A 25,687-nucleotide genomic window follows, 5' to 3' on the forward strand; every position below is an offset into this window, starting at 1 on the left:
GTCCCAGCTATTTATTTCACAAAATGCTGGAGTAACTCAGCAGGTCAGGCAGCATCTCAGGAGAGAAGGAATGGGTGACGTTTCGGGTCGACACAGTTCTTCAGACTGAAGAAGGGTCTCGACCCGAAACGTCACCCATTCCTTCTCTCCTGAGATGCTGCCTGACCTGCTGAGTTACTCCAGCATTTTGTGAAATAAATACCTTCGATTTGTACCAGCATCTGCAGTTATTTTCTTACACAACATGTCCCAGCTACACTAGTCCCACCTGCCCGCGTTTGGCCCATATCCCTCCAAACCTGTCCTATCCATGTACCTGTCTAAATGTTTCTTAAATGTTGGGATAGTCCCTGCCTCAACTATGACCTCTGGCAGCTCGTTCCATACACCCCCCACCCTCTGTGTGAAAAAGCTAACCCTCAGATTCCACAAATACAAATACTTGTATCTGGAGTATTTCCATCTATCACCATTAATGTTTGAACAGTCGACCTCTTCTTTCCTTTATAGACGGGGAAACTGACCAGACGAGAGATAGAAGCCAAGTTCTGCAATCTCTCCCTGTCACAAAATAATGTAAGTTTTGTATCTATTCACAAAATGCTGGAGTAACTCAGCAGGTCAGGCAGCATCTCAGGAGAGAAGGAATGGGTGACGTTTCGGGTCGAGACCCTTCTTCAGACTGATGTCAGGGGGGGCGGGACAAAGGAAGGATATAGGTGGAGACAGGATGATAGAGGGAGAACTGGGAAGGGGGAGGGGAAGAGAGGGACAGAGGAACTATCTAAAGTTGGAGAAGTCAATGTTCATACCGCTGGGCTGCAAGCTGCCCAAGCGAAATATGAGGTGCTGTTCCTCCAATTTCCGGTGGGCCTCACTATGGCACTGGAGGAGGCCAATGACAGAAAGGTCAGACTGCGAGTGGGAGGGGGAGTTGAAGTGCTCAGCCACCGGGAGATCAAGTTGTGCTCAGCCACCGGGAGATCAGGTTGTGCTCAGCCACCGGGAGATCAGGTTGTGCTCAGCCACTGGGTTTTGTATCTGTTCATTGGCAGTGTAATGATTCCTGCTATATTGTAGGAATGGATGGACAAAGTCCATTTATTTAGACCGACTGAAAGGCAATTGTTCAACTGGTGAATTTCATTTCATTTCTCTTTTCTGTTCTCTTTGTATTTACAGTTAAAACTCTGTTAATCCAGCATGTTTGGGACATTGGTGGTGCCTCAGTTGGATGTTACATTTTTAAAATTTGCATTTATTAAATGTTACGCCAAATGTAGTATAAAGAGAGTTGTAAATTTGTGGAATTCTCTGCCACAGAGGGCAGTGGAGGCCGATTCACTGGATGAATTTAAAAGAGAGTTGGATAGAGCTCTAGGGGCTAGCGGAATCAGGGGATATGGGGAGAAGGCAGGCACGGGTTACTGATTGTGGATGATCAGCCATGATCACAATGAATGGCGGTGCTGGCTCGAAGGGCCGAACGGCCTCCTCCTGCACCTATTTTCTTTGTTTCTATGAATTAGGTCGCAGGCAAATAGCCTAATGATGCAGAACTGTCAGGATTTCAAAACAGAAGATAGACACAAAATGGTGGAGTAACTCAGCGGGGCAGGCAGCATCTCTGAAGAGAAGGAATGGGTGACGTTTCGGGTCGAGAACCCTTCTTAGATGGCCTTCTGGGGAGAAATCAAATCACCTAAAGCTCTACCACTGCGCCACCTTAATGGGTAGCAGTAAAGACAATTCTGTAATTAAAGCTCTAACTTTCTCCAATTCAGCTCCTGCACCTTTACAAGTATATTGAGGCGAAGTTGGACATTACGGAACTGAGCAGTGTGCTGGACCCTCTGATGAAAGGGAAGTCAGCAGTTTCTCAGCTGGCTAAGCAAGGCTTAAAGGACCTGCAGGCTGTCATGGAGCTCCTGAAGAAACTTCACATCAAACATCAGGTTGGTTGCAATGGCAATGACCAGCTCAAGCAGCAGTTGGTAATATAGTTGATGGCTCTGCTTCACATAATTTCGAACATTTGGGCCCCATATCTGAGGAAGGATGTGCTGGCTCTGCAGAGGGTCCAGAGGAGGTTTACAAGAATGAGTGGGTTAACATATGATGAGCGTTTGTCAGCACTGGGCCTGTAACTCGCTGGAGTTTAGAAAGATAAGGGGGGGGACCTCATTGAAACGTACCGAATAACGAAAGGCTTGGATAGAGTGGATGTGGAGAGGATGTTTCCACTAGTGGGAGAGTCTAGGATTAGAGGTCATAGCCTCAGAATTAAAGGACGTTCCTTGAGGAAGGAAATGAGGAGGAATTTCTTTAGATTTTGATTTTTTTTTCAGATTTAGAGATACAGTGCAGAAACAGGCCCTTCAGCCCACCGGATCCGTGCCGTCCAGCTATCCTACACCCACTAGGGACAATTTTTACATTTACCAAGCCAATTAACCTACATACCTGTACCTCTTTGGAGTGTGGGAGGAAACCGAAGATCTCGGAGAAAACCCACGCAGGTCACAGGGAGAACGTACAAACTCCGTACAGACGGCGCCCATAGTCAGGATCGAACCTGAGTCTCCGGCGCTGCATTAGCTGTAAGGCACCAACTCTACCGCTGCGCCACCGTGCCGCCCTTTATTCAGAGGGTGGTGAATCCGTGGAATTCTTTGCCACAGAAGGCTGTGGAGGCCAAGTCAGTGGATATATTTAATGCGGAGATAGATAGATTCTTGATTAGTACGGGTGTCAGTGGTTATGGGGAGAAGGCAGGAGAATGGGGTTAGGAGGGAGAGATAGATTGGCCATGATTGAAAGGGAGTAGACGATGGGCTGAATGGCCTAATTCTGCTCCTAGGACCTATCAACTAAGTATAGAATCAGTCATACAACGTGGAAACAGGCCCTTCGGCCCAACTTGCCCACACTGACCAACATGTCTCATCTGCACTACTCCCACTTGCCTGCGTTTGGACCATATCCCTCTAACCCTGTCCTATCCATATACTTGTCTAATTGTTATGATAGTACTTATCTCAACTACCTCCTCCAGCAGCTCACCACCCTTTGTGTGAAAAAGTTACCCCCCAGAATCCTATAAAATCTTTCCCCCTTCACCTTAAACCTATCCCCTCTGGCCCTCGATCACCCTACTCTGGGCAAGAGACTCTGTGTATCTACCCGATCTATTCCGCTCATGATTTTATACACCTCAATAAGATCACCCCTCATCCTCCAACATTCTAGAGAATAGAGTACCAGCCTACTCAACATCTCCCTATAGCTCAGACCCTCTAGTCCTGGCAACATCCTTGTAAATCTCCTCTGCACCCGTTCCAACTTAACAACATCTTTCCTATAACATGGTGCCCAGAACTGAACACAATACTTTAAATGCGGCCTCACCAACGACTTATACAACTGCAACATGACCTCCCAACGTCTATCCTCAATGCTCTGACTGATGATGGTCAATGTGCCAAAAGCCTTTTTGACCACCCAGCCACCTATGACACCACCTTCAAGGAACTGTGTACTTGTGCTCCGAAATCGCTTTGTTCCACAACATTTCCCAGAGCCCGACCATTCACTGTGTGGGTCCTGCCCATGTTAGACTTTCCAAAATGCAACACCTCAATTTTCCCTGTATTAAATTCCATCAACCATTCCTCAGCACACCTGCCCAACCGATCCAGATCCTGCTGCAATTTTTGACAACCATCCTCACTATTTTCAAAACCACCCACTTTTGTATCATCTGCAAACCTGCTGATCTTGCCGTGTACGTTCTCTTCCAAATCAGTGATGTAGATGACAAATAGTACCGGCCCAGCATCGAACCCTGAGGCACACCACTAGTCACAGGCCTCCAGTCTGAGAAGCAACCTTCTACCATCACCCTCTGCTTCCTTCCGTGAAGCCAATTTTCTATCCATTCAGCTATCTCTCCTTGGATCCCATGCGATCTAACCTTCCAGAGCAGCCTACCATGCGGAACCTTGTCGAATGCCTTACTGAAGTCCATGTACACAACATCTACAGCTCTGCCCTCATCAATCTTTTTAGTCACGTCTTCAAAAAACTCAATCAGATTCGAAGGATAAGATCTCCCGCGTACAAAACCGACCATCCCGAATCAGTCCTTGTCCATTTAAATGCATGCATATCCTATAGATAATAGACAATAGGTGCAGGAGGAGGCCATTTGGCCCTTCGAGCCAGCACCGCCATTCAATGTGATCATGGCTGATCATTCTCAATCAGTACCCCGTTCCTGCCTTCTCCCCATACCTCCTGACTCCGCTATCCTTAAGAGCTCTCTCTTGAATGCATTCAGAGAATTGGCCTTCACTGCCTTCTGAGGCAGAGAATTCCACAGATTCACAACTCTCTGACTGAAAAAGTTTTTCCTCATCTCAGTTCTAAATGGCCTACCCCTTATTCTTAAACTGTGGCCCCTTGTTCTGGATTCCCCCAACATTGGGAACATGTTTCCTGCCTCTAACGTGTCCAACCGCTTAATAATCTTATACATTTCGATAAGATCTCCTCTCATCCTTCTAAATTCCAGTGTATACAAGCCTAGTCGCTCCAGTCTTTCAACATATGACAGTCCTGCCATTCCAGGAATTAACCTAGTAAACCTACGCTGCACGCCCTCAATAGCAAGAATATCCTTCCTCAAATTTGAGACCAAAACTGCACACAGTACTCCAGGTGCGGTCTCACTAGGTAGGGCCCTGTACAACTGCAGAAGGACCTCTTTTCTCCTATCCCTCAGAATACTCTCCAGTAACTTTCCACCCACAGATGTTAAGCTCACCGGCCTATAGTTCCCAGCCCTTTCCCCTCAGCTCTTCTTGAATAGAGGCACAACATTTGCCACCCTCCAGTCTTCCGGCACCTCTCCTGTAATTAAAGACGACTCGTAAATTTCAACCAGGGCTCCCGCAATTTCCTTTCTAGTTTTGTACAATGTCCTTGGATATATCTGATCAAGCCCTGGAGATTTGTCTACCTGCATACACCACAGTACCTTCAGCACCTCTTCGACGGTGACACTGACTGCTCTCAAGGCACTCCCAGTGACTGCCCCAGGTTCCTCCGTCCTCCTGTCTGTCTCCTTGGTAAATACAGAGGAGAGATACTCATTGAGGACCTTGCCCATCTCCTGTGGCTCCACACAGAGGTGACCGCTGTGATTCCTGAGTGGTCCCACTCTCTCTCTCTCTCTCTTTGGTTGCCCTTTTTCCCTTTGTGTACTTATTAAATCTTTTGGGATTATCCTTAATGCCATCTGTCAGAACTATCTCCAGTCCCATTTTTGCCCTGCTGATTTCATTTTTTAGTTTTGAAGGTATCGCAAAATGCTGGAGTAACTCAGCAGGTCAGGCAGCATCTAGGAGAGAGGGAATGGGTGGCGTTTCGGGTCGAGACCCTGAAAAAGGGTTTCGACCCGAAACGTCACCCATTCCCTCTCCCCTAGATGCTGCCTGACCTGCTGAGTTACTCCAGCATTTTGTGACACCTTCGATTTGTGCCAGCATCTGCAGTTATTTTCCTACACTCCTTTTTTTAGTTTGCTCCTTAGTTCCCGAAACTCCTCCAGGGATGCACTTGCTCCCAGTTGCCTATACCTGTCCCATGCATCCTTCTTCCTCTTGACCGGAGCCCCAATGTCTCTGGTCGTCCAAGCTTCCTTTGCCATGTTAGCCTGCCTTGCCCTTCACTCTAACAGGGACGCGTCTGTCCTGAGCGTTTGTCAGCACACGCTTATGAACATCCAACTTTCCTGATGTTCCTTTTCCTTCAACCTACTCCATCAATACCCCAATTTGCCATTTTAACTGAAGACGGACACAAAATACTGGAGTAACTCAGCAGGACAGGCAGCAACTCTGCAGAGAAGGAATGGGTAACGTTTTGGGTCGAGGCCCTTCTTCAGGCTGATTCGTGGGCCCTCTCTGTTCCTATCCATAACCATTTTAAACCGAATTGAACAGTGGTCACTGCTCCCAAAAAGGTTCATCCATGAACTCTTCGTCCACTTGCCCCTCCCAATCTCCCAGGTATATAAAACTACGTGAGCTGTATACAGGGTAGACAGTCAGAACCTTTTTCCCCAGGGTGGAATTGTCCAATACTAGAGGGTATGGGTATAACGTGAGAGGACGTAAGTTTAATGAAGATGTGCGGGCAGGTTTTTTTGCACATAGGAGGCAATAGACAATAGACAATAGGTGCAGGAGGAGGCCATTCGGCCCTTCGAGCCAGCACCACCATTCAATGTGATCATGGCTGATCATTCTCAATCAGTACCCCGTTCCTGCCTTCTCCCCATACCCCCTGACTCCGCTATCCTTAAGAGCTCTATCTAGCTCTCTCTTGAATGCATTCAGAGAATTGGCCTCCACTGCCTTCTGAGGTAGAGAATTCCACAGACCTGGGATAGTGGTGGAGGCAGATACGATAGTGGCGTTTAAGAGGCTTTTAGATAGGCAGCTGGAAGTGCAAGGAATAGACGGATAATGCACCAGGTGCAGGCAAATGAGATCAGTTCAGCTAGGTATCATGTTCAGCACAAACGTGGGCCGAAGGGCTCGTTCCTGTGCTGTTCCTCTTCGATGTTCTATGTATCTCATCTGAATCTGTGAAGTACCAGAATGGTTAAGGGAACAGAAGGATCAGCCCCGCTAGTCTTGGATTATTTTCTTTACGGGAGACACTACAAATAAGATAGTCATAAAAAGCTGGAGTAACTCAGCGGGTCAGGCAGCATCCCTGGAGAGAAGGAATGGGCGATGTTTTGGGTCGAGACCCTTCGACAGACTGAGGGATCAGGGGAGGGGGAACCTAGAGGTATGGGAAATGTGTAGGAAGGGACTGCAGATGGTGGTTTAAACCGAAGATAGACACAAAAAGCTGGAGTAACTCAGCGGGACAGGCAGCATCTGTGCAGAGAAGGAATGGGTGACGTTTCAGGTCGAGACCCTTCATCAACCAGTCTGAAGAAGGGTCTCGACCCGAAATGTCACCCATTCCCTCTCTCCAGAGATGCTGCCTGTCCCGCTGAGTTACTCCGGCTTTTTGTGTCTATCTAGAGCTATGGGAAGGTACAGTACATCAATGATTCAGGAAAGGTGGAGCCCACAATGGCCCATTGTTGGCTCGGGATGAGGTGATAACAAAGGAATACAAACCGTGAAAGGAGCAAGAGGATAGGGATGGGGAGGGGCGGAGAGAGAGGGGGTGCAAGGGATATTGGATGTTAGAGAAGTCAGTGTTCATACCGCTGGGGTGTAAGCTGCCCAAGCAAAATATGAGGTGCTGTTCCTCCAATTTGCGCTGGGTCTCACTCTGACAATGGAGGAGGCCCAGGACAGAAAGGTCAGTGTGAGAATGGGAGGGGGAATTAAAGTGTCCAGCAACCGGGAGATCAGGTAGGTTCAGGCGGACTGAGCGGAGGTGTTCAGCGAAACGATCGCTGAGCCTGCACTTGGTCTCGCCGATATACAGGAGTCCACACCTGGAACAGCGGATACAGTAGATGAGGTTGGAGGAGGTGCAAGTGTGTTGTGTTCTTTAAAAAGATACAGTGAGTCCGACTGTGTTTTTACGCGAGTGTTTATTCAACCGCCATCTGCTCCGCCGGGCTCCTCCCTGTCGCCCTCTGATGACCCCCTACCAATAGACCTGTGTAGTCTTAAAGGCACATTGCAATAACACCGCATCTCCCCTTTCTAGAATCAATCGGTAGACTGTGGTTGATTCACCAGACCTTAGAGGATTATTCTGCCTCTTTAGCTGGAAGGTCTGTTCCTATCTGAACTAAATTAATTCAACATAAGTACATGTAAATACATTGTCTTAGTGAAAAGGATTTTACCCTTTTTACTAAATTAGAAAAACATTTATAGTTCAACCTATCTGGTCTCACCACTCTTCTCCCAAACCTGGTTCTGGGAGTGGATGGCAGTTCTGGAATGTTCTCTTTTGGCGGCTCTGCTGAGCTCTGCTCTGGAATGTTCTCTTTTGGTGGTTCTGCTGAGCTCTGCTCTGGAATGCAACCCGGGAGTTGCTCTTTCATACCACCCCCACTCTGGTCCGGCAAGGGTTTCATGGGAATTAGATGGCGACGGTTTCGCCTGACCGTCCCGTGAGGTCCCTCCACGATGTAAGAGCGGGGGGCTGTGTGGCTGCCGATCACAGCTCCAGCTTCGCCTTGATCCTTGACCCACACTTCTTGTCCGGGAAAGAGCCTGTCGAGACTCCATGCACGATGCCGCAGGTTGTACTGTTGTGCATCTCTGATTCTCTTCTCCTTTTCCTTCCACGCAACCACTTCATTGTCGGGAAGAGCAGGATTCAGCAGGGCTGGAAGTGTTGGTACCGTAGTGCGAAGCCTTCTCCCCATAAGGAGTTGGGCTGGGCTGTACCCGTTTTGCAGTGGGGTCGCTCTATATGCAAGTAAAGCGAGGTAGGGATCCGCCGCTTTCTTCAGAAGACCCTTCACTGTCTTGACTGCATGTTCGGCCTCCCCGTTACTCTGAGGATATCTCGGGCTGCTTGTGACATGGCGGAAACCATACGACTTTGCAAACGCAGCAAAGGCGGTTCCGGCAAACTGAGGCCCATTGTCTGTGACCAATGTCTCCGGAATGCCGTGACGTGCAAACATTGATTTGAGGTGGTGGATTACATCTGTCGACTTGGTGGGGCTGAGTGGAGCGATTTCCACGTATCTCGATGCATAATCCACTACCAGCAGGTAGTTCTTGCTTCCCAGCATGAACAAGTCAGCTCCCAGCTTTTGCCATGGTCGGCCTGGGTATTGTGATGGCATCAGCGGCTCTGTGTGGTTCTGTCTCTCTTTGCTGCATGTCCGGCAGTTGAGGACCAATTCGTTCAGCTGCTGACTTAGTCCAGGCCACCACACTGACCGTCATGCACGCTCTCTACACTTCACCACTCCCTGGTGACCTTCATGTAGTCTGGTCAGCACGTCGTTCCTCATAGTTGAGGGTATGACTAATCTGTCCCCTTTGAGTAACAGTCCGTCATTTACCGTGAGCAATGCTTGTTCTGCCCAGTACAGCCTGAGTGCCGGTTCACTGTTGCTATTCGTTGGCCATCCTTCCTGACACAGCTGCATTACCCGTGCGCACACACTGTCCCTTTTTAGCTCCGCTCTCAACTCATCCAGGTAGGCAGTGCTTGCCGGCAGGTTCTCTATTATCATGTCCACATAGATGTTTGTATTCTCAAACAACTCCTTTTCGTCAGGCGTTTCCCCCATTTTCACAGGAGCACGCGACAGCGTATCAGCTGTCCACAGACACTTTCCTGGCACATGAGAAATGGAGTAAGAATAGCGCATGAGGCGCATCCTGAAACGCTGAATCCATGGAGGGAGAGCATCCAGTGCCTGTGACCCCAGCAGACTCAGGAGAGGCTTATGATCCGTCTCCATCTGGAAGTGTTTACCGATGAGAAAGTTGCGGAACCTTTCACAAGCCCAGGTCAGGCCCAAGGCCTCTTTCTCCACCTGCGCGTATCTCTGCTCCGTCTGTGTGAGAGATCGCGACACGTAGGCTATCGGTCTCCACTCCTCATCCCATTTTTGGAGAAGTACACTTCCCAGGCCGTAAGATGACGCGTCTGCTGAGACTTTGCATTCACGGTTCGTGTCGTACATGGCTAGTACAGGTGGGGATACCAGTGCATTTTTCAAATCTTGAAACGCTCTTGCCTGGTCGACGCCCCACAGCCAGCAGTTCCTCTTTGACAGGAGGTCTCGCAGAGCCTTGTCTCTCTCTGCTAGTTGTGGGATGAACTTCCCCAGCTGGTTAACCATTCCGAGAAAGCTCCTCAGCTCACTCACATTGGTCGGCTCCTCCATCTTCCTTACCGCCTCAGTCTTGCTCGGGTCAGGACTAATGCCACTGGAGGAGAGGACATGACCAAGAAAGGTCACCTCTTCCTTCGACAGGTCACATTTGTCAATGTTAAGCGTAATGCCCGCCTTTTGGATCCTCGCCAGCACAGTATGCAGACGAGCGTCGTGCTCCTCTCGTGTTTGGCCCCAGACCAGTACATCATCCATGTGGCAGACGATTCCCTCGAGTCCCACCGTGACCTCTGACACCATCCTGTTTTGAAAGTGTTCGGGGGCAGAGGCAATGCCGAAGGGCAGCCGCTTGAAGTAGTAACGACCGAAGGGTGTGATGAATGTTGTGTATTTTGCTGAGTCTTCGGTCAGGGGTATTTGCCAAAACCCCGTGTTGGCATCCAACTTGCTGAATATTCTGGCTCCAGCCAGCATCCCCAGTGTTTCCTCCACCGATGGCAGGATGTACTATTCTCGACACACCAACTCGTTGAGGTTAGTGAGATCGACGCATATGCGTACGGCTCCTGTCTTTTTCGGCACCACCACCATGCCTGAACACCAGTCAGTAGGCTCTTCAACCCTGGTGATCACGCCCAGGCCTTCCACTCTTCATCCCACTTCTGACACCATGTTGTGTTCTTTAAAAAGATACAGTGAGTCCGACTGTGTTTTTACGTGAGTGTTTATTCAACCGCCATCTGCTCCGCCGGGCTGTCGCCCTCTGATGACCCCCTACCAATAGACCTGTGTAGTCTTAAAGGCACATTGCAATAACACCACAAAGTGAACCTCTGCCTCGCCTGAAAAGACCGTCGGAGTCCTTGGACAGAGTCGAGGGAGGAGGTGTAGGGGACAGGTGTTGCATCTCCTGCGGTTGCAGGGGAAGGTACCTGGGGAGGGGGTGGTTTGGGTGGGAAGGGACGAGTTGACCAGGGAGTTACGGAGGGAACGGGCTCTGTGGAAAGGGGTGGAGATGGGAATATGTGGCTAGTGGTGGGATCCCGTTGGAGGTGGGGGAAATGACGGAGGATTATGTGTTGTGTGCGACGGCTGATGGGGTGGAAGGTGAGGACTAGGGGGACTCCGTCTCTGTTGCGACTGGGGGGAGGGGGAGCAAGAGCGGAGCTGCGGGATATCGAGGAGACACGTGTGAGGGCCTCATCTGTGATGGAAGAGGGGAACCCTTGTTCTCTAAAGAATGAGGACATCTCGGATGTGATCACTAATCACAATGTCTGTGGTAGCTGGAAAGTGAACTTGGCATTCCTTGCTTTGTAGGTGGTGATCAATCTGGGCCTTGTCTACAAGGTGCACCAGTACAGTGGCATCATTTTCCAGTTTGTTGCATTTGTACATCGGCGACACCGTGTTGTCCCAGAGACCCTCGCTGCTGGAGGGAGGTTCGACAATCTGGTGAGTCCCCCTGACCTTGCAGTAGTTTAGTGTGGTCATAGAGTGATACAAGACGGAAACAGGCCCTTCGGCCCACACTGGCCAACATGTCCCAGTACACTAGTCCAACCTGCCCGCGTTTGGCCCATAGGCCTCCATACCTGTCCTATCCATGTACCTGTCCAACTGTTTAGAGATGCAGCGCAGAATCAGGACTCGGTGGGCCAAAGGGCCTATTTCTATGCTGTATCTCTAAACTAAAATAAATTAAAATGTGAGCCTTGCCTTTTTGAATTGCTCCCTGTTCTCGCAGCTGAATCTCGACTGTCCCTTGGAACTAGGGTTGCTAACTGTCCCGTATTAGCCGGGACATCCCATATATTGGCCTAAATTTGTCCCCTGCAGGACTGCCCTTGTCCCATATTAGGCCCGGGGGCGGATGTAGGCCCGGACACTGTAGGCCCGGACATTGTAGGCCCGGGGGCAGCTGTAGGCCCGGACAGTGTAGGCTAACAAAGTGTGTTCGGGGAGCAGCGCCGAGTGTGTTCGCCTAACGGAGGTTGCGTAGCAACCCGCCTACCGGCCCCGAGCGGCCCCCGTTGGTGGAGCGGGAGCACGTGGCCACTGGCTGGGTGAGGTCACATGGGGCTCGGGCGGTGACGTCACCTTTTGTCCCTTATTTGGGAGTGAGGAAGTTGGCAACCCTAATTGGCCCAGTGGCGCAGCAGCAGAGTTAGTGCCTTACAACGCCATTGACTTCTGCAAATTGTCCCCTAATGTGTAAGATAGAACTAGTTTACGGGTAATCACTGGTCGGGGCGGACTCGGTGGGCCATAGGGCCTGTTTCCGCATGTATCTCTAAACCAAAACTAAATTAAACCAACATGAGGCCACCAATGATGGGACTTGCCTTTTTTCAAAGATAATCATATTTCTCCCAGGGCAGAGACTTTAGAACCAGAGTTCATAGGTTTCAGGTGAGAGGGGAAACTTTATATGAGATGTGGGGGTGAGGTTTTTTAGACAGAGGGTGATGGTTGTCTGGAACAAACTGCCAGAGGATGATGTGTAAGAAGTTGCTGCAGATGCTGGTTTAAACCGAAGAGAGGCACAAAAAGCTGGAGCAACTCAGGGGGACAGGCAGTATCTCTGGAGAGAAAGAATGGGTGACGTTTCGGGTTGACCCATTCCTTCTCCCCAGAGATGCTGCCTGTCCCGCTGAGTTACTCCAGCTCTTTGTGTCTATCATGCCATAGGATGTGATGGAGTCAGATACATTTACAACGTTTATGGTTTGAACTGGTATTTCGAAAGGGAAGACACGGAGCGATATGGGGCTAAATGTGGGTAAATGGGATTGGCGTAGATGGGCATCTTTGTGGGCACGGACGTGGATGAGCTTCGGCGCCATGCTTCACAGAACTATTATCCCCATGGAGATGTACACGGGTGCTCCTCGACCTACGATGCGGTTACTTTCCGATAAACCCATCGTAAATCAACAATATCGTAAGTCGAAAATGCATTTAATACACCTAACCTACCGATCATCATAGCCACCTAACCTACCCAACATCATAGCCACCTCACCTACCCAACATCATAGCCACCTAACCTACCCAACATCATAGCCACCTCACCTACCCAACATCATAGCCACCTAACCTACCCAACATCATAGCCACCTAACCCACCGATCATCATAGCCACCTACCCTACCCAACATCATAGCCACCTCACCTACCCAACATCATAGCCACCTCACCTACCCAACATCATAGCCACCTCACCTACCCAACATCATAGCCACCTAACCCACCGATCATCATAGCCACCTAACCTACCCAACATCATAGCCACCTAACCTACCGATCATCATAGCCACCTAACCTACCCAACATCATAGCCACCTAACCTACCGATCATCATAGCCACCTACCCTACCCAACATCATAGCCACCTAACCTACCGATCATCATAGCCTAGCCTAGCCTAACTTAAACGAGCTCAGAACACTTACATTAGCCTACAGTTGGGCAAAACCATCTAACATAAAGCCTATTTAATAATAACGAGTCACGCAGTGCACTACAGAGTGTGGCTTGTTTACACTCGTGATGGCGTGGCTGACTGGGAGCTGCGGCTCGCTGCCGATGCCCGGCATCACGGGAGAGTATCGTGCCGTATATCGCCAGCCCGGCAAATGATCAACATTCAAAATTCCAAGCGCGGTTTCTACTGAATGCACCACCGCACAGCTCTGCAGACTCCTATCTACAGAAGTTCTCTGACCACTCTGCCATCGTCGGCCTCATCACGGGCGACGAGGACAGGGCGTACAGAGAACTGATCAAGGAGTTTGTGGGCTGGTGCCAGCGGAACTGCCTCTGGATCAACGCGGGGAAAACCAGGGTGGTAGATTTCCACAGGCGCAGCCAAGTCCCCCCGACACCGGTAAACATCCAGGGAATGGACATCGAGAGGGTGGATTCTTATAAGTACCTGGGTGTTTACCTCAACAATAAACTGGACTGGACTGAAAACACCGATGCGCTATACAGAAAGGGCCAGAGCAGACTTTATCTGCTGAGGAGACTCAGGTCCTTTGGAGTGCAGGGGGCACTACTAAGGACCTTCTACAACACGGTGGTTGCATCGGCCATTTTCTATGGAGCGGTCTGCTGGAGCAGCAGCATCTCAGCGGCGGAAGGGAAGAGACTCGACAAGCTGGTAAGGAAGGCCAGCTCTGTCTTGGGTTGCCCCCTCGACTCAGTGCAAGCGGTGGGAGAGAGGAGGATGATGGCAAAGCTAACATCGCTGCTGGACAACGACTCCCACCCCATGCAGGACACTGTCACTGCACTGAGTAGCTCCTTCAGTGACAGACTCCTTCACCCCAAGTGCGTGAAGGAGAGATATAGGAGGTCCTTCCTTCCCGCTGCTGTGAGACTGCACAACCAGCACTGCTCCCAGCAGACCAGTCAACAATAACCACTAAGAACACACAGTAAACTGATGACAATTTATGTATCTTTTATTTATAATGAATGATCTCTTGCTATCCACTTTGCTGCTGTAACACCATAAATATCCCCGGTGTGGGACGAATAAAGGAATATATTATTATTATTATTATTATTATAACGTGAGTGGAAGCATCGTATGTCGAGGAGCATCTATATATATATATATGTATATATATATATATATATATATATATATACAGTATATATACTAATATAGGATAACTAATATCCTAGAGATGCTCTGAAACATTGCAAATCTGTCTGGCTTTCTCAATAGATAACTTGTTCCCTTCCCGCCCTTTAGATCCTGGAGTTCCGGGAGCCGCAGGTCACAGGCCCCGTTCCCTCGGCTGTGGGAGTCAGCCTTGCCTTGGATAAAATCTCCACGCTTTGCAGCGCCTCGATGCCAGTGAGCTCTCTGACCAAGGATTTCCTTGTTTATTTTTCAAACGTTGGCTTCGCCCGTATTGTAACTAATGAATTGTGGAGGGTCCTGAGAGGGTGGGAGATGGTGGCTGGCTGCCAGTGGGAGATGGGGCCCCCCTGACATCAGTCTGAAGAAGGGTCTCGACCCGAAACGTCACCCGTTCCTTCTCTCCTAGATGCTGCCTGACCCTCTGAGTTACTCCAGCATTTTGTGTCTACCCATAATCATAATCATACTTTATTAGCCCGGTACGTTTTGCAGCATACGAGGAATTTGTTTTGCCATACAGTCATACCAATAAAAAGCAACAGAACACATCTTAACATGAACATCCACCACAGTGACTCCTCCACATTCCTCACTGTGATGGAAGGCGAAAAATAGTTCAATCTCCTTCCCTTCTTTGTTCTCCCGCGGTCGGGGGCCTTGAGCCTTCCGTTGATGGGTCGACCTTGGCTCCCGTAGCCAGCGGTCGGCCCCACCGTGTCGGGGCCATCAAGCCCCAGCATCGGGGGAGGGTGCGGCGGAGAATCATTGTGATGTTTGTTAAACACACCGTTTAAAATATCCATGGCAAAGGCTAAACGTCTTCCTTCCATTCCAGCTTGCTGGTTGCCATAGCAAGGCGCTGGTGGTTGCAATGGGGAATATATTGATTGACCGAGCCATCATCATCGTCCAGAAGCTGTGGACAGTGGGGATAAACACCGAGCTTCTCTGTGATGTCTCCCAGGTAACTCGCATCAAAGCTGACTGTCAGGTCTACAGGTTGTGCAATGCGGAACGGGGGGGGGGGGGTGTTATTCTCAATCAACAACCATTGAAAATTCTCACCGCATCGTTGCGGACGGTGTTTGCTTGGCCCAAGCCTCACCTTTCTCCCACCCAGTGTTGCTGAGGCTGAAATCAACAGGTCAAAAGTGACAGGAGCAGAATTAGGCTATTCGGCCCATCAATTCTACTCCGCCATTCTATCGTGGCTGATCTATCTCTCCCTCCTCACCCCATTCTCCTGCCTTCTCCCCCGACACCCGTACTAATCAAGAATCTATCAATCTCTGCCTTGAAAATACACACTGACTTGGCCTCCACTGCCTTCTGTGGCAAAGAATTCCACAGATTTAACCTCCCTCTGACTAAAGAAATTCCTCCTCATCTCCTTCCTAAAAGAACGATCTTCAATTCTGAGGCTGCGACCTCTAGTCCTAGACTCTCCCACTAGTGGAAACATCCTCTCCATGTACGTCCCCCTCATGATTTTATACGCCTCTACAAGATCACCCCCTCAGCTTCCTGTGCTCCAAGGAATGAAGTCCGAGCTTGCCCAACCTCCCTCTCTATTGCTCAGGCCCTCGAGTCCTGACAGCATCCACTCAAATCTTTTCTGCACTCATTCCAGCTGAAGGACTTCCTTCCTCTAACTAACACTCCAATTATTCCACCCTATCTTTGCCCCCCTTTATTTTTATAAAGTCTCTGCACGGCCATCTGACATCATCTTTCGCCCCAGGGAATCGTGCTCCAACCTATCGGGCCTCTCCTTATAAAAAGCCCCCCCAGTTGTCCTGGCAACTGAGTGGGGGGGGGGGGGGGGTGAGAGAGTGAAAAGTAAGGTATACATAGTTGGGTGGGTGGTGGGGGAGGGGGGTTACCTGAAATCGGGGGCTTCCATGTTCAAGCCATTGTGTTGTCGGAGACATGAGGAGCCATTCTGATCCGCACCTACTAACTACTGCTCGTGAATTGAACCCGATTTCTGCCCCTTGAGATTTTAATCTCGAGCTCTGCTGGTTTTTTTCTGAACAGGAGGAAGTTCAGGAGCATTGCAAACGGACTGGAATTTGTTATTCAATCCTGGTGTCGGATAAAGACAATAGACATGTGAAGGTACCACTGGCTCAGATTTCTAACAATTCTCCATGTTAAAAGCCACATTCGACGCGCACAAGCAAATATCTTCCTGTTAATATTCTGTGCCACTATTCCTGTGTGGATGGCGGATGACAGGAGGTGTCACACCATGTACAGTCACAACGTCGTACAGCATGGAAACATGCCCTTTAGCCCGACAGGTCCACACTGACACGGTGGCGCAGCAGTAGAGTTGCTGCCTTACAGCAAATGCAGCGCCGGAGACCCGGGTTCCATCCCGACTACGAGTGCCGTCTGTACGGAGTTTGTACGTTCTCCCCGTGACCTGCGTGGGTTTTCTCCGAGATCTTCTGTTTCCTCCCACACTCCAAAGACAGGTTTTGTAGGTTTGTAGGTTAATTGGCTTGGTAAATGTAGAAATTGTTCCTAGTGGGTGTAGGATAGTGTTTATGGTCGGTGCGGACCCGGTGGGCCGAAAGGGCCTGTTTCCGCGCTGTATCTCTAAACTAAACTAAACTGAGCGTCAAACATCCATTCACACCAAGCTTTATTCCTCCCATGTTCCCATCAACCCACCCATCTCCAGATTCCATCACACAGCTCTGGAATGACAGAGGCAACGGGAGTTCCCCAATGAAAAACCTGCAGTGTAGTTTAGAGAGACGGCGCGGAAACAGGCCCTTCGGCCCACCGAGTCCACACCGACCAGCGACCCCCACACATTAACACTATCCTACACCCACTAGCGACAATTTACACTTATACCAAGCCAATTAACCTATAAACCTGGACGTCTTTGGAGTGTGGGAGGAAACCGAAGACCTTGGATATGTTAGAGGCAGGAAACATGTTCCCAATGTTGGGGGAGTCCAGAACCAGGGGCCACAGTTTAAGAATAAAACCAATGGAATGTTGGCCTTCATAACAAGAGGAGTTGAGTATAGGAGCAAAGAGGTCCTTCTGCAGTTGTACAGGGCCCTAGTGAGACCGCACCTGGAGTACTGTGTGCAGTTTTGGTCTCCAAATTTGAGGAAGGATATTCTTGCTATTGAGGGCGTGCAGCGTAGGTTTACTAGGTTAATTCCCGGAATGGCGGGACTGTCGTATGTTGAAAGACTGGAGCGATTAGGCTTGTATACACTGGAATTTAGAAGGATGAGAGGGGATCTTATCGAAACGTATAAGATTATTAAGGGGTTGGACACGTTAGAGGCAGGAAACATGTTCCCAATGTTGGGGGAGTCCAGAACAAGGGGCCACAGGTAGGCCATTTAGAACAGAGATGAGGAAAAACGCTTTCAGTCAGAGAGTTGTAAATTTGTGGAATTCTCTGCCTTAGAAGGCAGTGGAGGCCAATTCTCTGAATGCATTCAAGAGAGAGCTAGATAGAGCTCTTAAGGATAGCGGAGTCAGGGGGTATGGGGAGAAGGCAGGAACGGGGTACTGATTGAGAATGATCAGCCATGATCACATTGAATGGCGGTGCTGGCTTGAAGGGCCGAATGGCCTCCTCCTGCACCTATTGTCTATTGATGTTGCCAGGACTCAAGGGGGTGAACTATAGGGAAGAGTCTGGGCAACCTGTGACTTTATTCCTTGGAGCACAGGATCGAAAGGGTGAGTCTTTTACTCACGGTAGGAGAATCAACACCCAGAGTACATACTGTAGGTGTAAGGTGAAAGGGTAAAGATTTAATAGGAACCTGAGGGGCAACTTTTTCACACAGAGGGTGGTGGGTGTATAGAATGCGCTTCCAGAGGAAGTAGCCCCCGCCCCTCCCCTCAGTCTCCCCCCACCAAGCCTCTTCTGGGCCTCTCCACCCACCCCTCATCCTCTCCCCCCCCCTTCCTGATCTTCCTCTGCTCCCCCCCCCCATTCTGTTGCCCCCCCCTGTTGATCCTCTCCCCACCCCCTCCTCCTGAGCCTCTCTCCCGATCCTCTTCTTCCCCCTCCCTGCCCCCCCCCTTAGAGCTTTTTACCCCCCAGCCTCTCCCGCACCCAATCCTTACCCCCCCCCGTGTCCTCATGCCCCAATGATCCCCTTCACACCCGCCCCCCCCATCCACTCGTCCCGTCAAGCCCCCCCCCACCCCCAATCCTCTCCCTTCCCCCAATCCTACCCCCCTGATCCTCTCCCCCTCCCCACCCGTAAATAACACAAGTTTAATTCTTGAGAGGGAAAGGGAGAGAGAGAGAGGGAAAGGGAAAGAGAGAGAGGGGGTAAGGGAGAGTGAGAGGGTAAGGGGGAGAGAGGGGGTAAGGGAGAAAGAGAGAGAGAGAGAGGGAAAGGGGAAGAGAGGGTAAGGGAGAAAGAGAGGGTAAGGGAGAGAGGGTAAGGGAGAAAGAGAGGGTAAGGGAGAGAGGGAAAGGGAGAGAGAGGGAGAGAGGGAAAGGGAGAGAGAGGGAGAGAGGGAAAGGGAGAGAGAGGGAGAGGGAAAGGGAGAGAGAGAGAGGGAGAGAGAGGGAGAGAGGGAAAGGGAGAGAGAGGGAGAGAGGGAAAGGGAGAGAGAGGGAGAGAGGGAAAGGGAGAGAGGGTAAGGGAGAGAGAGGGAGAGAGGGTAAGGGAGATAGAGGGAGAGAGGGAAAGGGAAAGAGAGAGAGATGGTAAGGGAGAGAGAGGGAGAGAGGGTAAGGGAGGGGTGATGGAGAGAAGCTTGACCCTTCCACATCACCTTCATCGTTGGCGTGTGCCCTTCTTCACACTGTCTCTTCCCCTCAGGTCCGGTCGTTTGAAAAAGACAAACAGATGGAAAAGCGAGTTTTGGAAAGTGACTTGGTTGAGCATTTCTCCCAGAAGCTGCGGTCTGATGATAAGGGCAGCAGGTGAGCACGGTTCGGGGCGCGGGCCGCGCGCGGTCAACACTCTCGGTGTGCCTGCCGTCCATTCATTGGAGCAGAGGGTCAGGCCAGGACATCCTCTGACAATAGACACAGAATGCTGGAGTAACTCAGCAGGTCAGGCAGCAGCTCTGGAGAGGAACATAGAAACATAGAAAATAGGTGCAGGAGTAGGCCATTCGGCCCTACGAGCCTGCACCGCCATTCAATATGATCATGGCTGATCATCCAGCTCAGTATCCTGTACCTGCCTTCTCTCCATACCCCCTGATCCCTTTAGCCACAAGGGCCACATCTAACTCCCTCTTAAATATAGCCAATGAACTGGCCTCAACTACCTTCTGTAGCAGAGAATTCCACAGATTCACCACTCTCTGTGTGAAGAAATGTTTTCTCATCTCGGTCCTAAAAGACTTCCCCTTATCCTTAAACTGTGACCCCTTGTTCTGGACTTCCCCAACATCGGGAACAATCTTCCTGCATCTAGCCTGTCCAACCCCTTAAGAATTTTATATGTTTCTATAAGATCCCCCCTCAGTCTTCTAAATTCCAGCGAGTACAAGCCGAGTCTATCCAGTCTTTCTTCATATGAAAGCCCCGCCATCCCAGGGATCAATCTGGTGAACCTTCTCTGTACTCCCTCTAAGGCTAGAATGCCTTTCCTCAGATTAGGAGACCAAAACTGTACATAAGGAATGGGTGAGGTTTCGGGTCGAGACCCTTCTTCAGACTGACAGTCAGAGGAGAGGGAGACACGACTATGGACAATCCTTTGACATGGGAGAGGGTAAATAGCAAAAGGTCACGGCATGGACTGCACCAGAGTCATGCGAGAAATGTGGGTACTGGCAGAGAAACAACGCAGGCTTTCTGGTAGATTCTAGATTGTGACAACAAAGTTAAATCTGAGTTCTGGAGGATACTTGCAAATAAAAATATTAAAGAGAATGGGAAGGGAAATGGGGACCTGTGATGCCACACTACACAGGCACCTTAAGTAGCCTCAGAATCACTGAGGTGATGCTTCACGACAGAGCCATTGATACTGGCAAACCAAATGGTAGACACAAAAAGCTGGACAGGTAGCGGGTCAGGCAGCATCTCTGGAGAGGAGGAATAGGTGACATTATGGGTCGAGACCCTTCTTCAGACTTCAGTCTCGACCCATAATGTCGCGCATTCCTTCTCTCCAGAGATGCTGCCTGACCCGCTGAGTTACTCCAGCTTTTTGTGTCTCTCTTCGGTTTAAACCAGCATCTGCAGTTCCTTCCCACACTTGTATAATCTCTTGCCTGGTTCTGGTCGAGAATGTTGACTGTTTCTATTTCCACAGTTGCTGCCTCACTTGCTGCGAATTATTTACTGAGAAAGATGCTGTTGATGTGATTAGCATCAGTCGAATGGTTCAAGTGACTGTATTGAGGAACATTGGGGAATAATGTGCTTGGGTTTATTTAGATATAAAAAGAGACATTGTACTCTTGCCCTTAGCTCACTGTTGCGTGATTGATTTTACCGTCTCTCTCCCCGTGTTTAACTTTAAGCAGGGAATCTCCGGAGATACAATCCTGTCCGGGTCAGAAAGGATCTCTCTGCAGTGTGACAGGTAATCATAATCATAATCATAATCTATTAGCCAAGCATGTTTTGCAGCATAAGAGGAATTTGTTTTGCCATACAGTCATATAAAGGAGGATAGCAAAAGTTTTTTTAGGTACGTGAAGAGGAAAAAAATAGTCAAGGCAAATGTGGGTCCCTTGAAGACAGAAGCAGGGGAATTTATTATGGGGAACAAAGAAATGGCAGACGAGTTAAACCGTTACTTTGGATCTGTCTTCACTGAGGAAGATACACACAATCTCCCAAATGTTCTAGGGGCCGGAGAACCTAGGGTGATGGAGGAACTGAAGGAAATCCACATTAGGCAGGAAATGGTTTTGGGTAGACTGATGGGACTGAAGGCTGATAAATCCCCAGGGCCTGATGGTCTGCATCCCAGAGTACTTAAGGAGGTGGCTCTAGAAATAGTGGAAGCATTGGAGATCATTTTTCAATGTTCTATAGATTCAGGATCAGTTCCTGTGGATTGGAGGATAGCAAATGTTATCCCACTTTTTAAGAAAGGAGGGAGAGAGAAAACGGGTAATTATAGACCAGTTAGTCTGACATCAGTGGTGGGGAAGATGCTGGAGTCAATTATAAAAGACGAAATTGCTGAGCATTTGGATAGCAGTAACGGGATCATTCCGAGTCAGCATGGATTTACGAAGGGGAAATCATGCTTGACAAATCTACTGGAATTTTTTGAGGATGTAACTAGGAAAATTGACAAGGGAGAGTCAGTGGATGTGGTGTACCTCGACTTTCAGAAAGCCTTCGACAAGGTCCCACATAGGAGATTAGTGGGCAAAATTAGGGCACATGGTATTGGGGGTAGGGTACTGACATGGATAGAAAATTGGTTGACAGACAGAAAGCAAAGAGTGGGGATAAATGGGTCCCTTTCGGAATGGCAGGCAGTGACCAGTGGGGTACCGCAAGGTTCGGTGCTGGGACCCCAGCTATTTACGATATACATTAATGACTTAGACGAAGGGATTAAAAGTACCATTAGCAAATTTGCAGATGATACTAAGTTGGGGGGTAGTGTGAATTGTGAGGAAGATGCAATAAGGCTGCAGGGTGACTTGGACAGGTTGTGTGAGTGGGCGGATACATGGCAGATGCAGTTTAATGTAGATAAGTGTGAGGTTATTCACTTTGGAAGTAAGAATAGAAAGGCAGATTATTATCTGAATGGTGTCAAGTTAGGAGGAGGGGGAGTTCAACGAGATCTGGGTGTCCTAGTGCATCAGTCAATGAAAGGAAGCATGCAGGTTCAGCAGGCAGTGAAGAAAGCCAATGGAATGTTGGCCTTCGTAACAAGAGGAGTTGAGTATAGGAGCAAAGAGGTCCTTCTACAGTTGTACCGGGCCCTGGTGAGACCGCACCTGGAGTACTGTGTGCAGTTTTGGTCTCCAAATTTGAGGAAGGATGTTCTTGCTATGGAGGGCGTGCAGCGTAGGTTCACTAGGTTAATTCCCGGAATGGCGGGACTGACGTATGTTGAAAGGCTGGAGCGATTGGGCTTGTATACACTGGAATTTAGAAGGATGAGGGGGGATCTTATTGAAACATATAAGATAATTAGGGGATTGGACACATTAGAGGCAGATAACATGTTCCCAATGTTGGGGGAGTCCAGAACAAGGGGCCACAGTTTGAGAATAAGGGGTAGGCCATTTAGAACGGAGATGAGGAAGAACTTTTTCAGTCAGAGGGTGGTGAAGGTGTGGAATTCTCTGCCTCAGAAGGCAGTGGAGGCCAGTTCGTTGGATGCTTTCAAGAGAGAGCTGGATAGAGCTCTTAAGGATAGCGGAGTGAGGGGGTATGGGGAGAAGGCAGGAACGGGGTACTGATTGAGAGTGATCAGCCATGATCGCATTGAATGGCGGTGCTGGCTCGAAGGGCTGAATGGCCTACTCCTGCACCTATTGTCTATTGTCTATTGTCTATTGTCATACCAATAAAAAGCAACAAGACACACAAAATACATTTTAACATAAACATCCACCACAGCGACTCCTCCACAATCTTCACTGTGATGGAAGACGAAAAAAAGTTCAATCTCCTTCCCTTCTTTGTCCTCCCACGGTCGGGGGCTTCGAGCCCTCCGTTGACGGGACGATCTTGGCTCCCGTAGCTGGCGGTCGGGCCCTCCCTCCGTGCGGGGCGATCAAGCTCCTGCATCAGGGGGGGGATCTCAGCTCCCCCACGCCAGGGTAACTCTGGGTAACAGTGTGCACTGGTAGATGACAGAATGACCCTCATTGAAGGAAGGGTGGTGAGGCGGGGGAGCGGGTGCTAATCATTGACTGCATCCCCATGTGAATCATTCTTTAGTTTTAGTGATACAGCACGGGAACAGCGCCGACCGGCGATCCCCACACACTTGCACCATCCCACACACACCAGGGACAACTTACATTTGTTCCAAGCCAATAGGCCTACAAACCTGTACGTCTTTGGAGTGTGGGAGCTCCCAGTAAAAACACTCACAGAACGTACAAACTCCGTACAGACAGCACCCGTAGTCAGGATGGAACCCGGGTCTCCGGCACTTTAAGGCAGTAGCTGTACCTCTGCACCACCGTGCCACCATCATTAACTTCTTTCCCTGGTGCTTGTGTTATTTATTTCAGTGATTCGTAGAACAGACAACAGCACAAAAACAGTTACTTCAGCCCACATGGTGCCAAGACCATCTTCTACCTGCCTGCACACATCCCTCCATTCCCTGCATATCCATGTGCCGATCCAAAGTCTCTTAAATGCCATTATCGTATCTACCTCAACCACAATCCCCGGCAGCATGTCCCAGCACTCACCACTAGATCTGGAGGCACCAGTATGAAAGAAAACTTGCCACGCACATCCTCTTTAAACTTTACCCTCTCCCATTAAAGCTGTGCCCTCAAGCATTTCATTTTTCCATCCTGGGAAGTTCTGACTCTGTTGATGCCTCTCATCATCTGTCAGTTAGAGACATAGAAACATAGACAAGAGGTGCAGGAGTAGGAGTATTCGGCCCTTCGAGCCAGCACCGCCATTCAACATGATAATGTCTGATCAGTACCCTGTTCCTGCTTTCTCCTCATATCCCTTGGTTTTTTAGCCTGAAGAGCTAAATCTGACTCTCTTGAAAACATCCACTGAATTGGCCTCCACTGCCTTTTGTGGCAGAGAATTCCACACATTCACAACTCTCTGGGTGAAAAGGTATTTCCTCATAAGGAACCTTCGGTTTACTCGGTTAATTCCCGGAATGGCGGGACTGTCGTGTGTTGAAAGACTGGAGCGGCTAGGCTTGTATACACTGGAATTTAGAAGGATGAGAGGGGATCTTATTGAAACATATAAGATTATTAAGGGGTTGGACACGTTAGAGGCAGGAAACATGTTCCCAATGTTGGGGGAGTCCAGAACCAGGGGCACAGTTTAAGAATAAGGGGTAGGCCATTTAGAACTGAGATGAGGAAAAACTTTTTCAGTCAGAGAGTTGTAAATCTGTGGAATTCTCTGCCTCAGAAGGCAGTGGAGGCCAATTCTCTGAATGCATTCAAGAGAGAGCTAGATAGAGCTCTTAAGGATAGCGGAGTCAGGGGGTATGGGGAGAAGGCAGGAAAGGAAATACTGATTGAGAATGATCAGCCATGATCACATTGAATGGTGGTGCTGGCTCGAAGGGTCTATTGTCTGTTGACTATTGTCATCTCAGTCCTAAATGGCCTACCCCTTATTCTTAAGTTCTCCCCGCAACCTCTGGTGTTCCACAGAAAACAATCCAAGTCTGTTTAACCTCTCCCTGTGGCCTCATCCTGCCTCTCCCCTCTTTTCCAGCTTTCTTCTCCAACCTCCCCCTTCCACAATCAAGTCTGAGGAAGGTTCCTGACCCGAAACATCACCTGTGCATGTTCTGCAAAGATGCTGCCTGACCTGCTGAGTTACCTTCGTATGAAAGCATACAATAATCGCACCAAAGTTAGTCAGCTTTGATCAGAGTCGTCTCACAGAACCCGAGGTTGAAAGGAGTGAGTCAGTGGATGTTACCTGCAGTTGCAGCCCCCAGCTTTAAGGATCGGCTGGGACATTTTGCTTTGGAACACAGGAGTTGAAGGGTGACCTTATCGAGGTGTGCAAGATCGTAAAGGGCATGGATAAAGTGAACACTCGTACTCTTTTTCCCAAGGTAGAAAATTCTAAAACTAGTTTTAAAGGGAGGAGGGCGAGATTTGAAGAGGGGTCTCGGGCAACTATTTCCCTGAGGATAGTTATTATCTGGAATGAACTGGAACCTCTCGAAGCTAATACGGTTCTGACTTTTAAAAGATTTGGACGGATATATGGATAGGGAGACTTTAGTGGGCTATGAGCCAAATGCAGGCAAGTGCGACTAGCCCAGAATGCCAACTTGGTCGGTATGGGCAAGGTGGGCCGAAGGGCCTGTGTCCATGCTCTATAGCTCCAGACCCACTATGGTTCTCCCCCCAGCCCTGAGGGCACCATTAGCTCTTTCCCAGTCCCACAGCCTAAGCAATAGTCTTGTTTGACCAAGTGTGTATGAGGGAACTGCAGATGCTGGTTTACACTGAAGATAGACACAAAATGCTGGAGTAACTCAGCAGGACAGGCAGCATCT

The 25,687-nt window shown here is 49.4% G+C and overlaps 1 protein-coding gene across 6 annotated transcripts in view; it reads left to right on the top strand.

Annotated features, from left to right (window-relative positions):
* Positions 1 to 25,687, top strand: part of eif2ak4 (eukaryotic translation initiation factor 2 alpha kinase 4) — a 117,262-nt gene that overhangs the window by 81,659 nt on the left and 9,916 nt on the right. For 5 of the 6 annotated variants that reach the window (XM_078406086.1, XM_078406089.1, XM_078406090.1 and 2 more), the window contains 8 exons: positions 511 to 576; positions 1,785 to 1,955; positions 11,171 to 11,305; positions 14,616 to 14,720; positions 15,343 to 15,471; positions 16,545 to 16,625; positions 19,331 to 19,434; positions 20,994 to 21,055. In XM_078406086.1, coding sequence (XP_078262212.1) covers positions 511 to 576; positions 1,785 to 1,955; positions 11,171 to 11,305; positions 14,616 to 14,720; positions 15,343 to 15,471; positions 16,545 to 16,625; positions 19,331 to 19,434; positions 20,994 to 21,055 — 853 coding nt within the window. The remainder of the gene's footprint in view (positions 1 to 510; positions 577 to 1,784; positions 1,956 to 11,170; positions 11,306 to 14,615; positions 14,721 to 15,342; positions 15,472 to 16,544; positions 16,626 to 19,330; positions 19,435 to 20,993; positions 21,056 to 25,687) is intronic. The other variant, XM_078406088.1, reaches the window with a different exon arrangement.

This window comes from Rhinoraja longicauda, chromosome 10, assembly GCF_053455715.1.
Source record: "Rhinoraja longicauda isolate Sanriku21f chromosome 10, sRhiLon1.1, whole genome shotgun sequence".
Classification (NCBI taxonomy): Eukaryota; Metazoa; Chordata; class Chondrichthyes; order Rajiformes; family Arhynchobatidae; genus Rhinoraja; species Rhinoraja longicauda.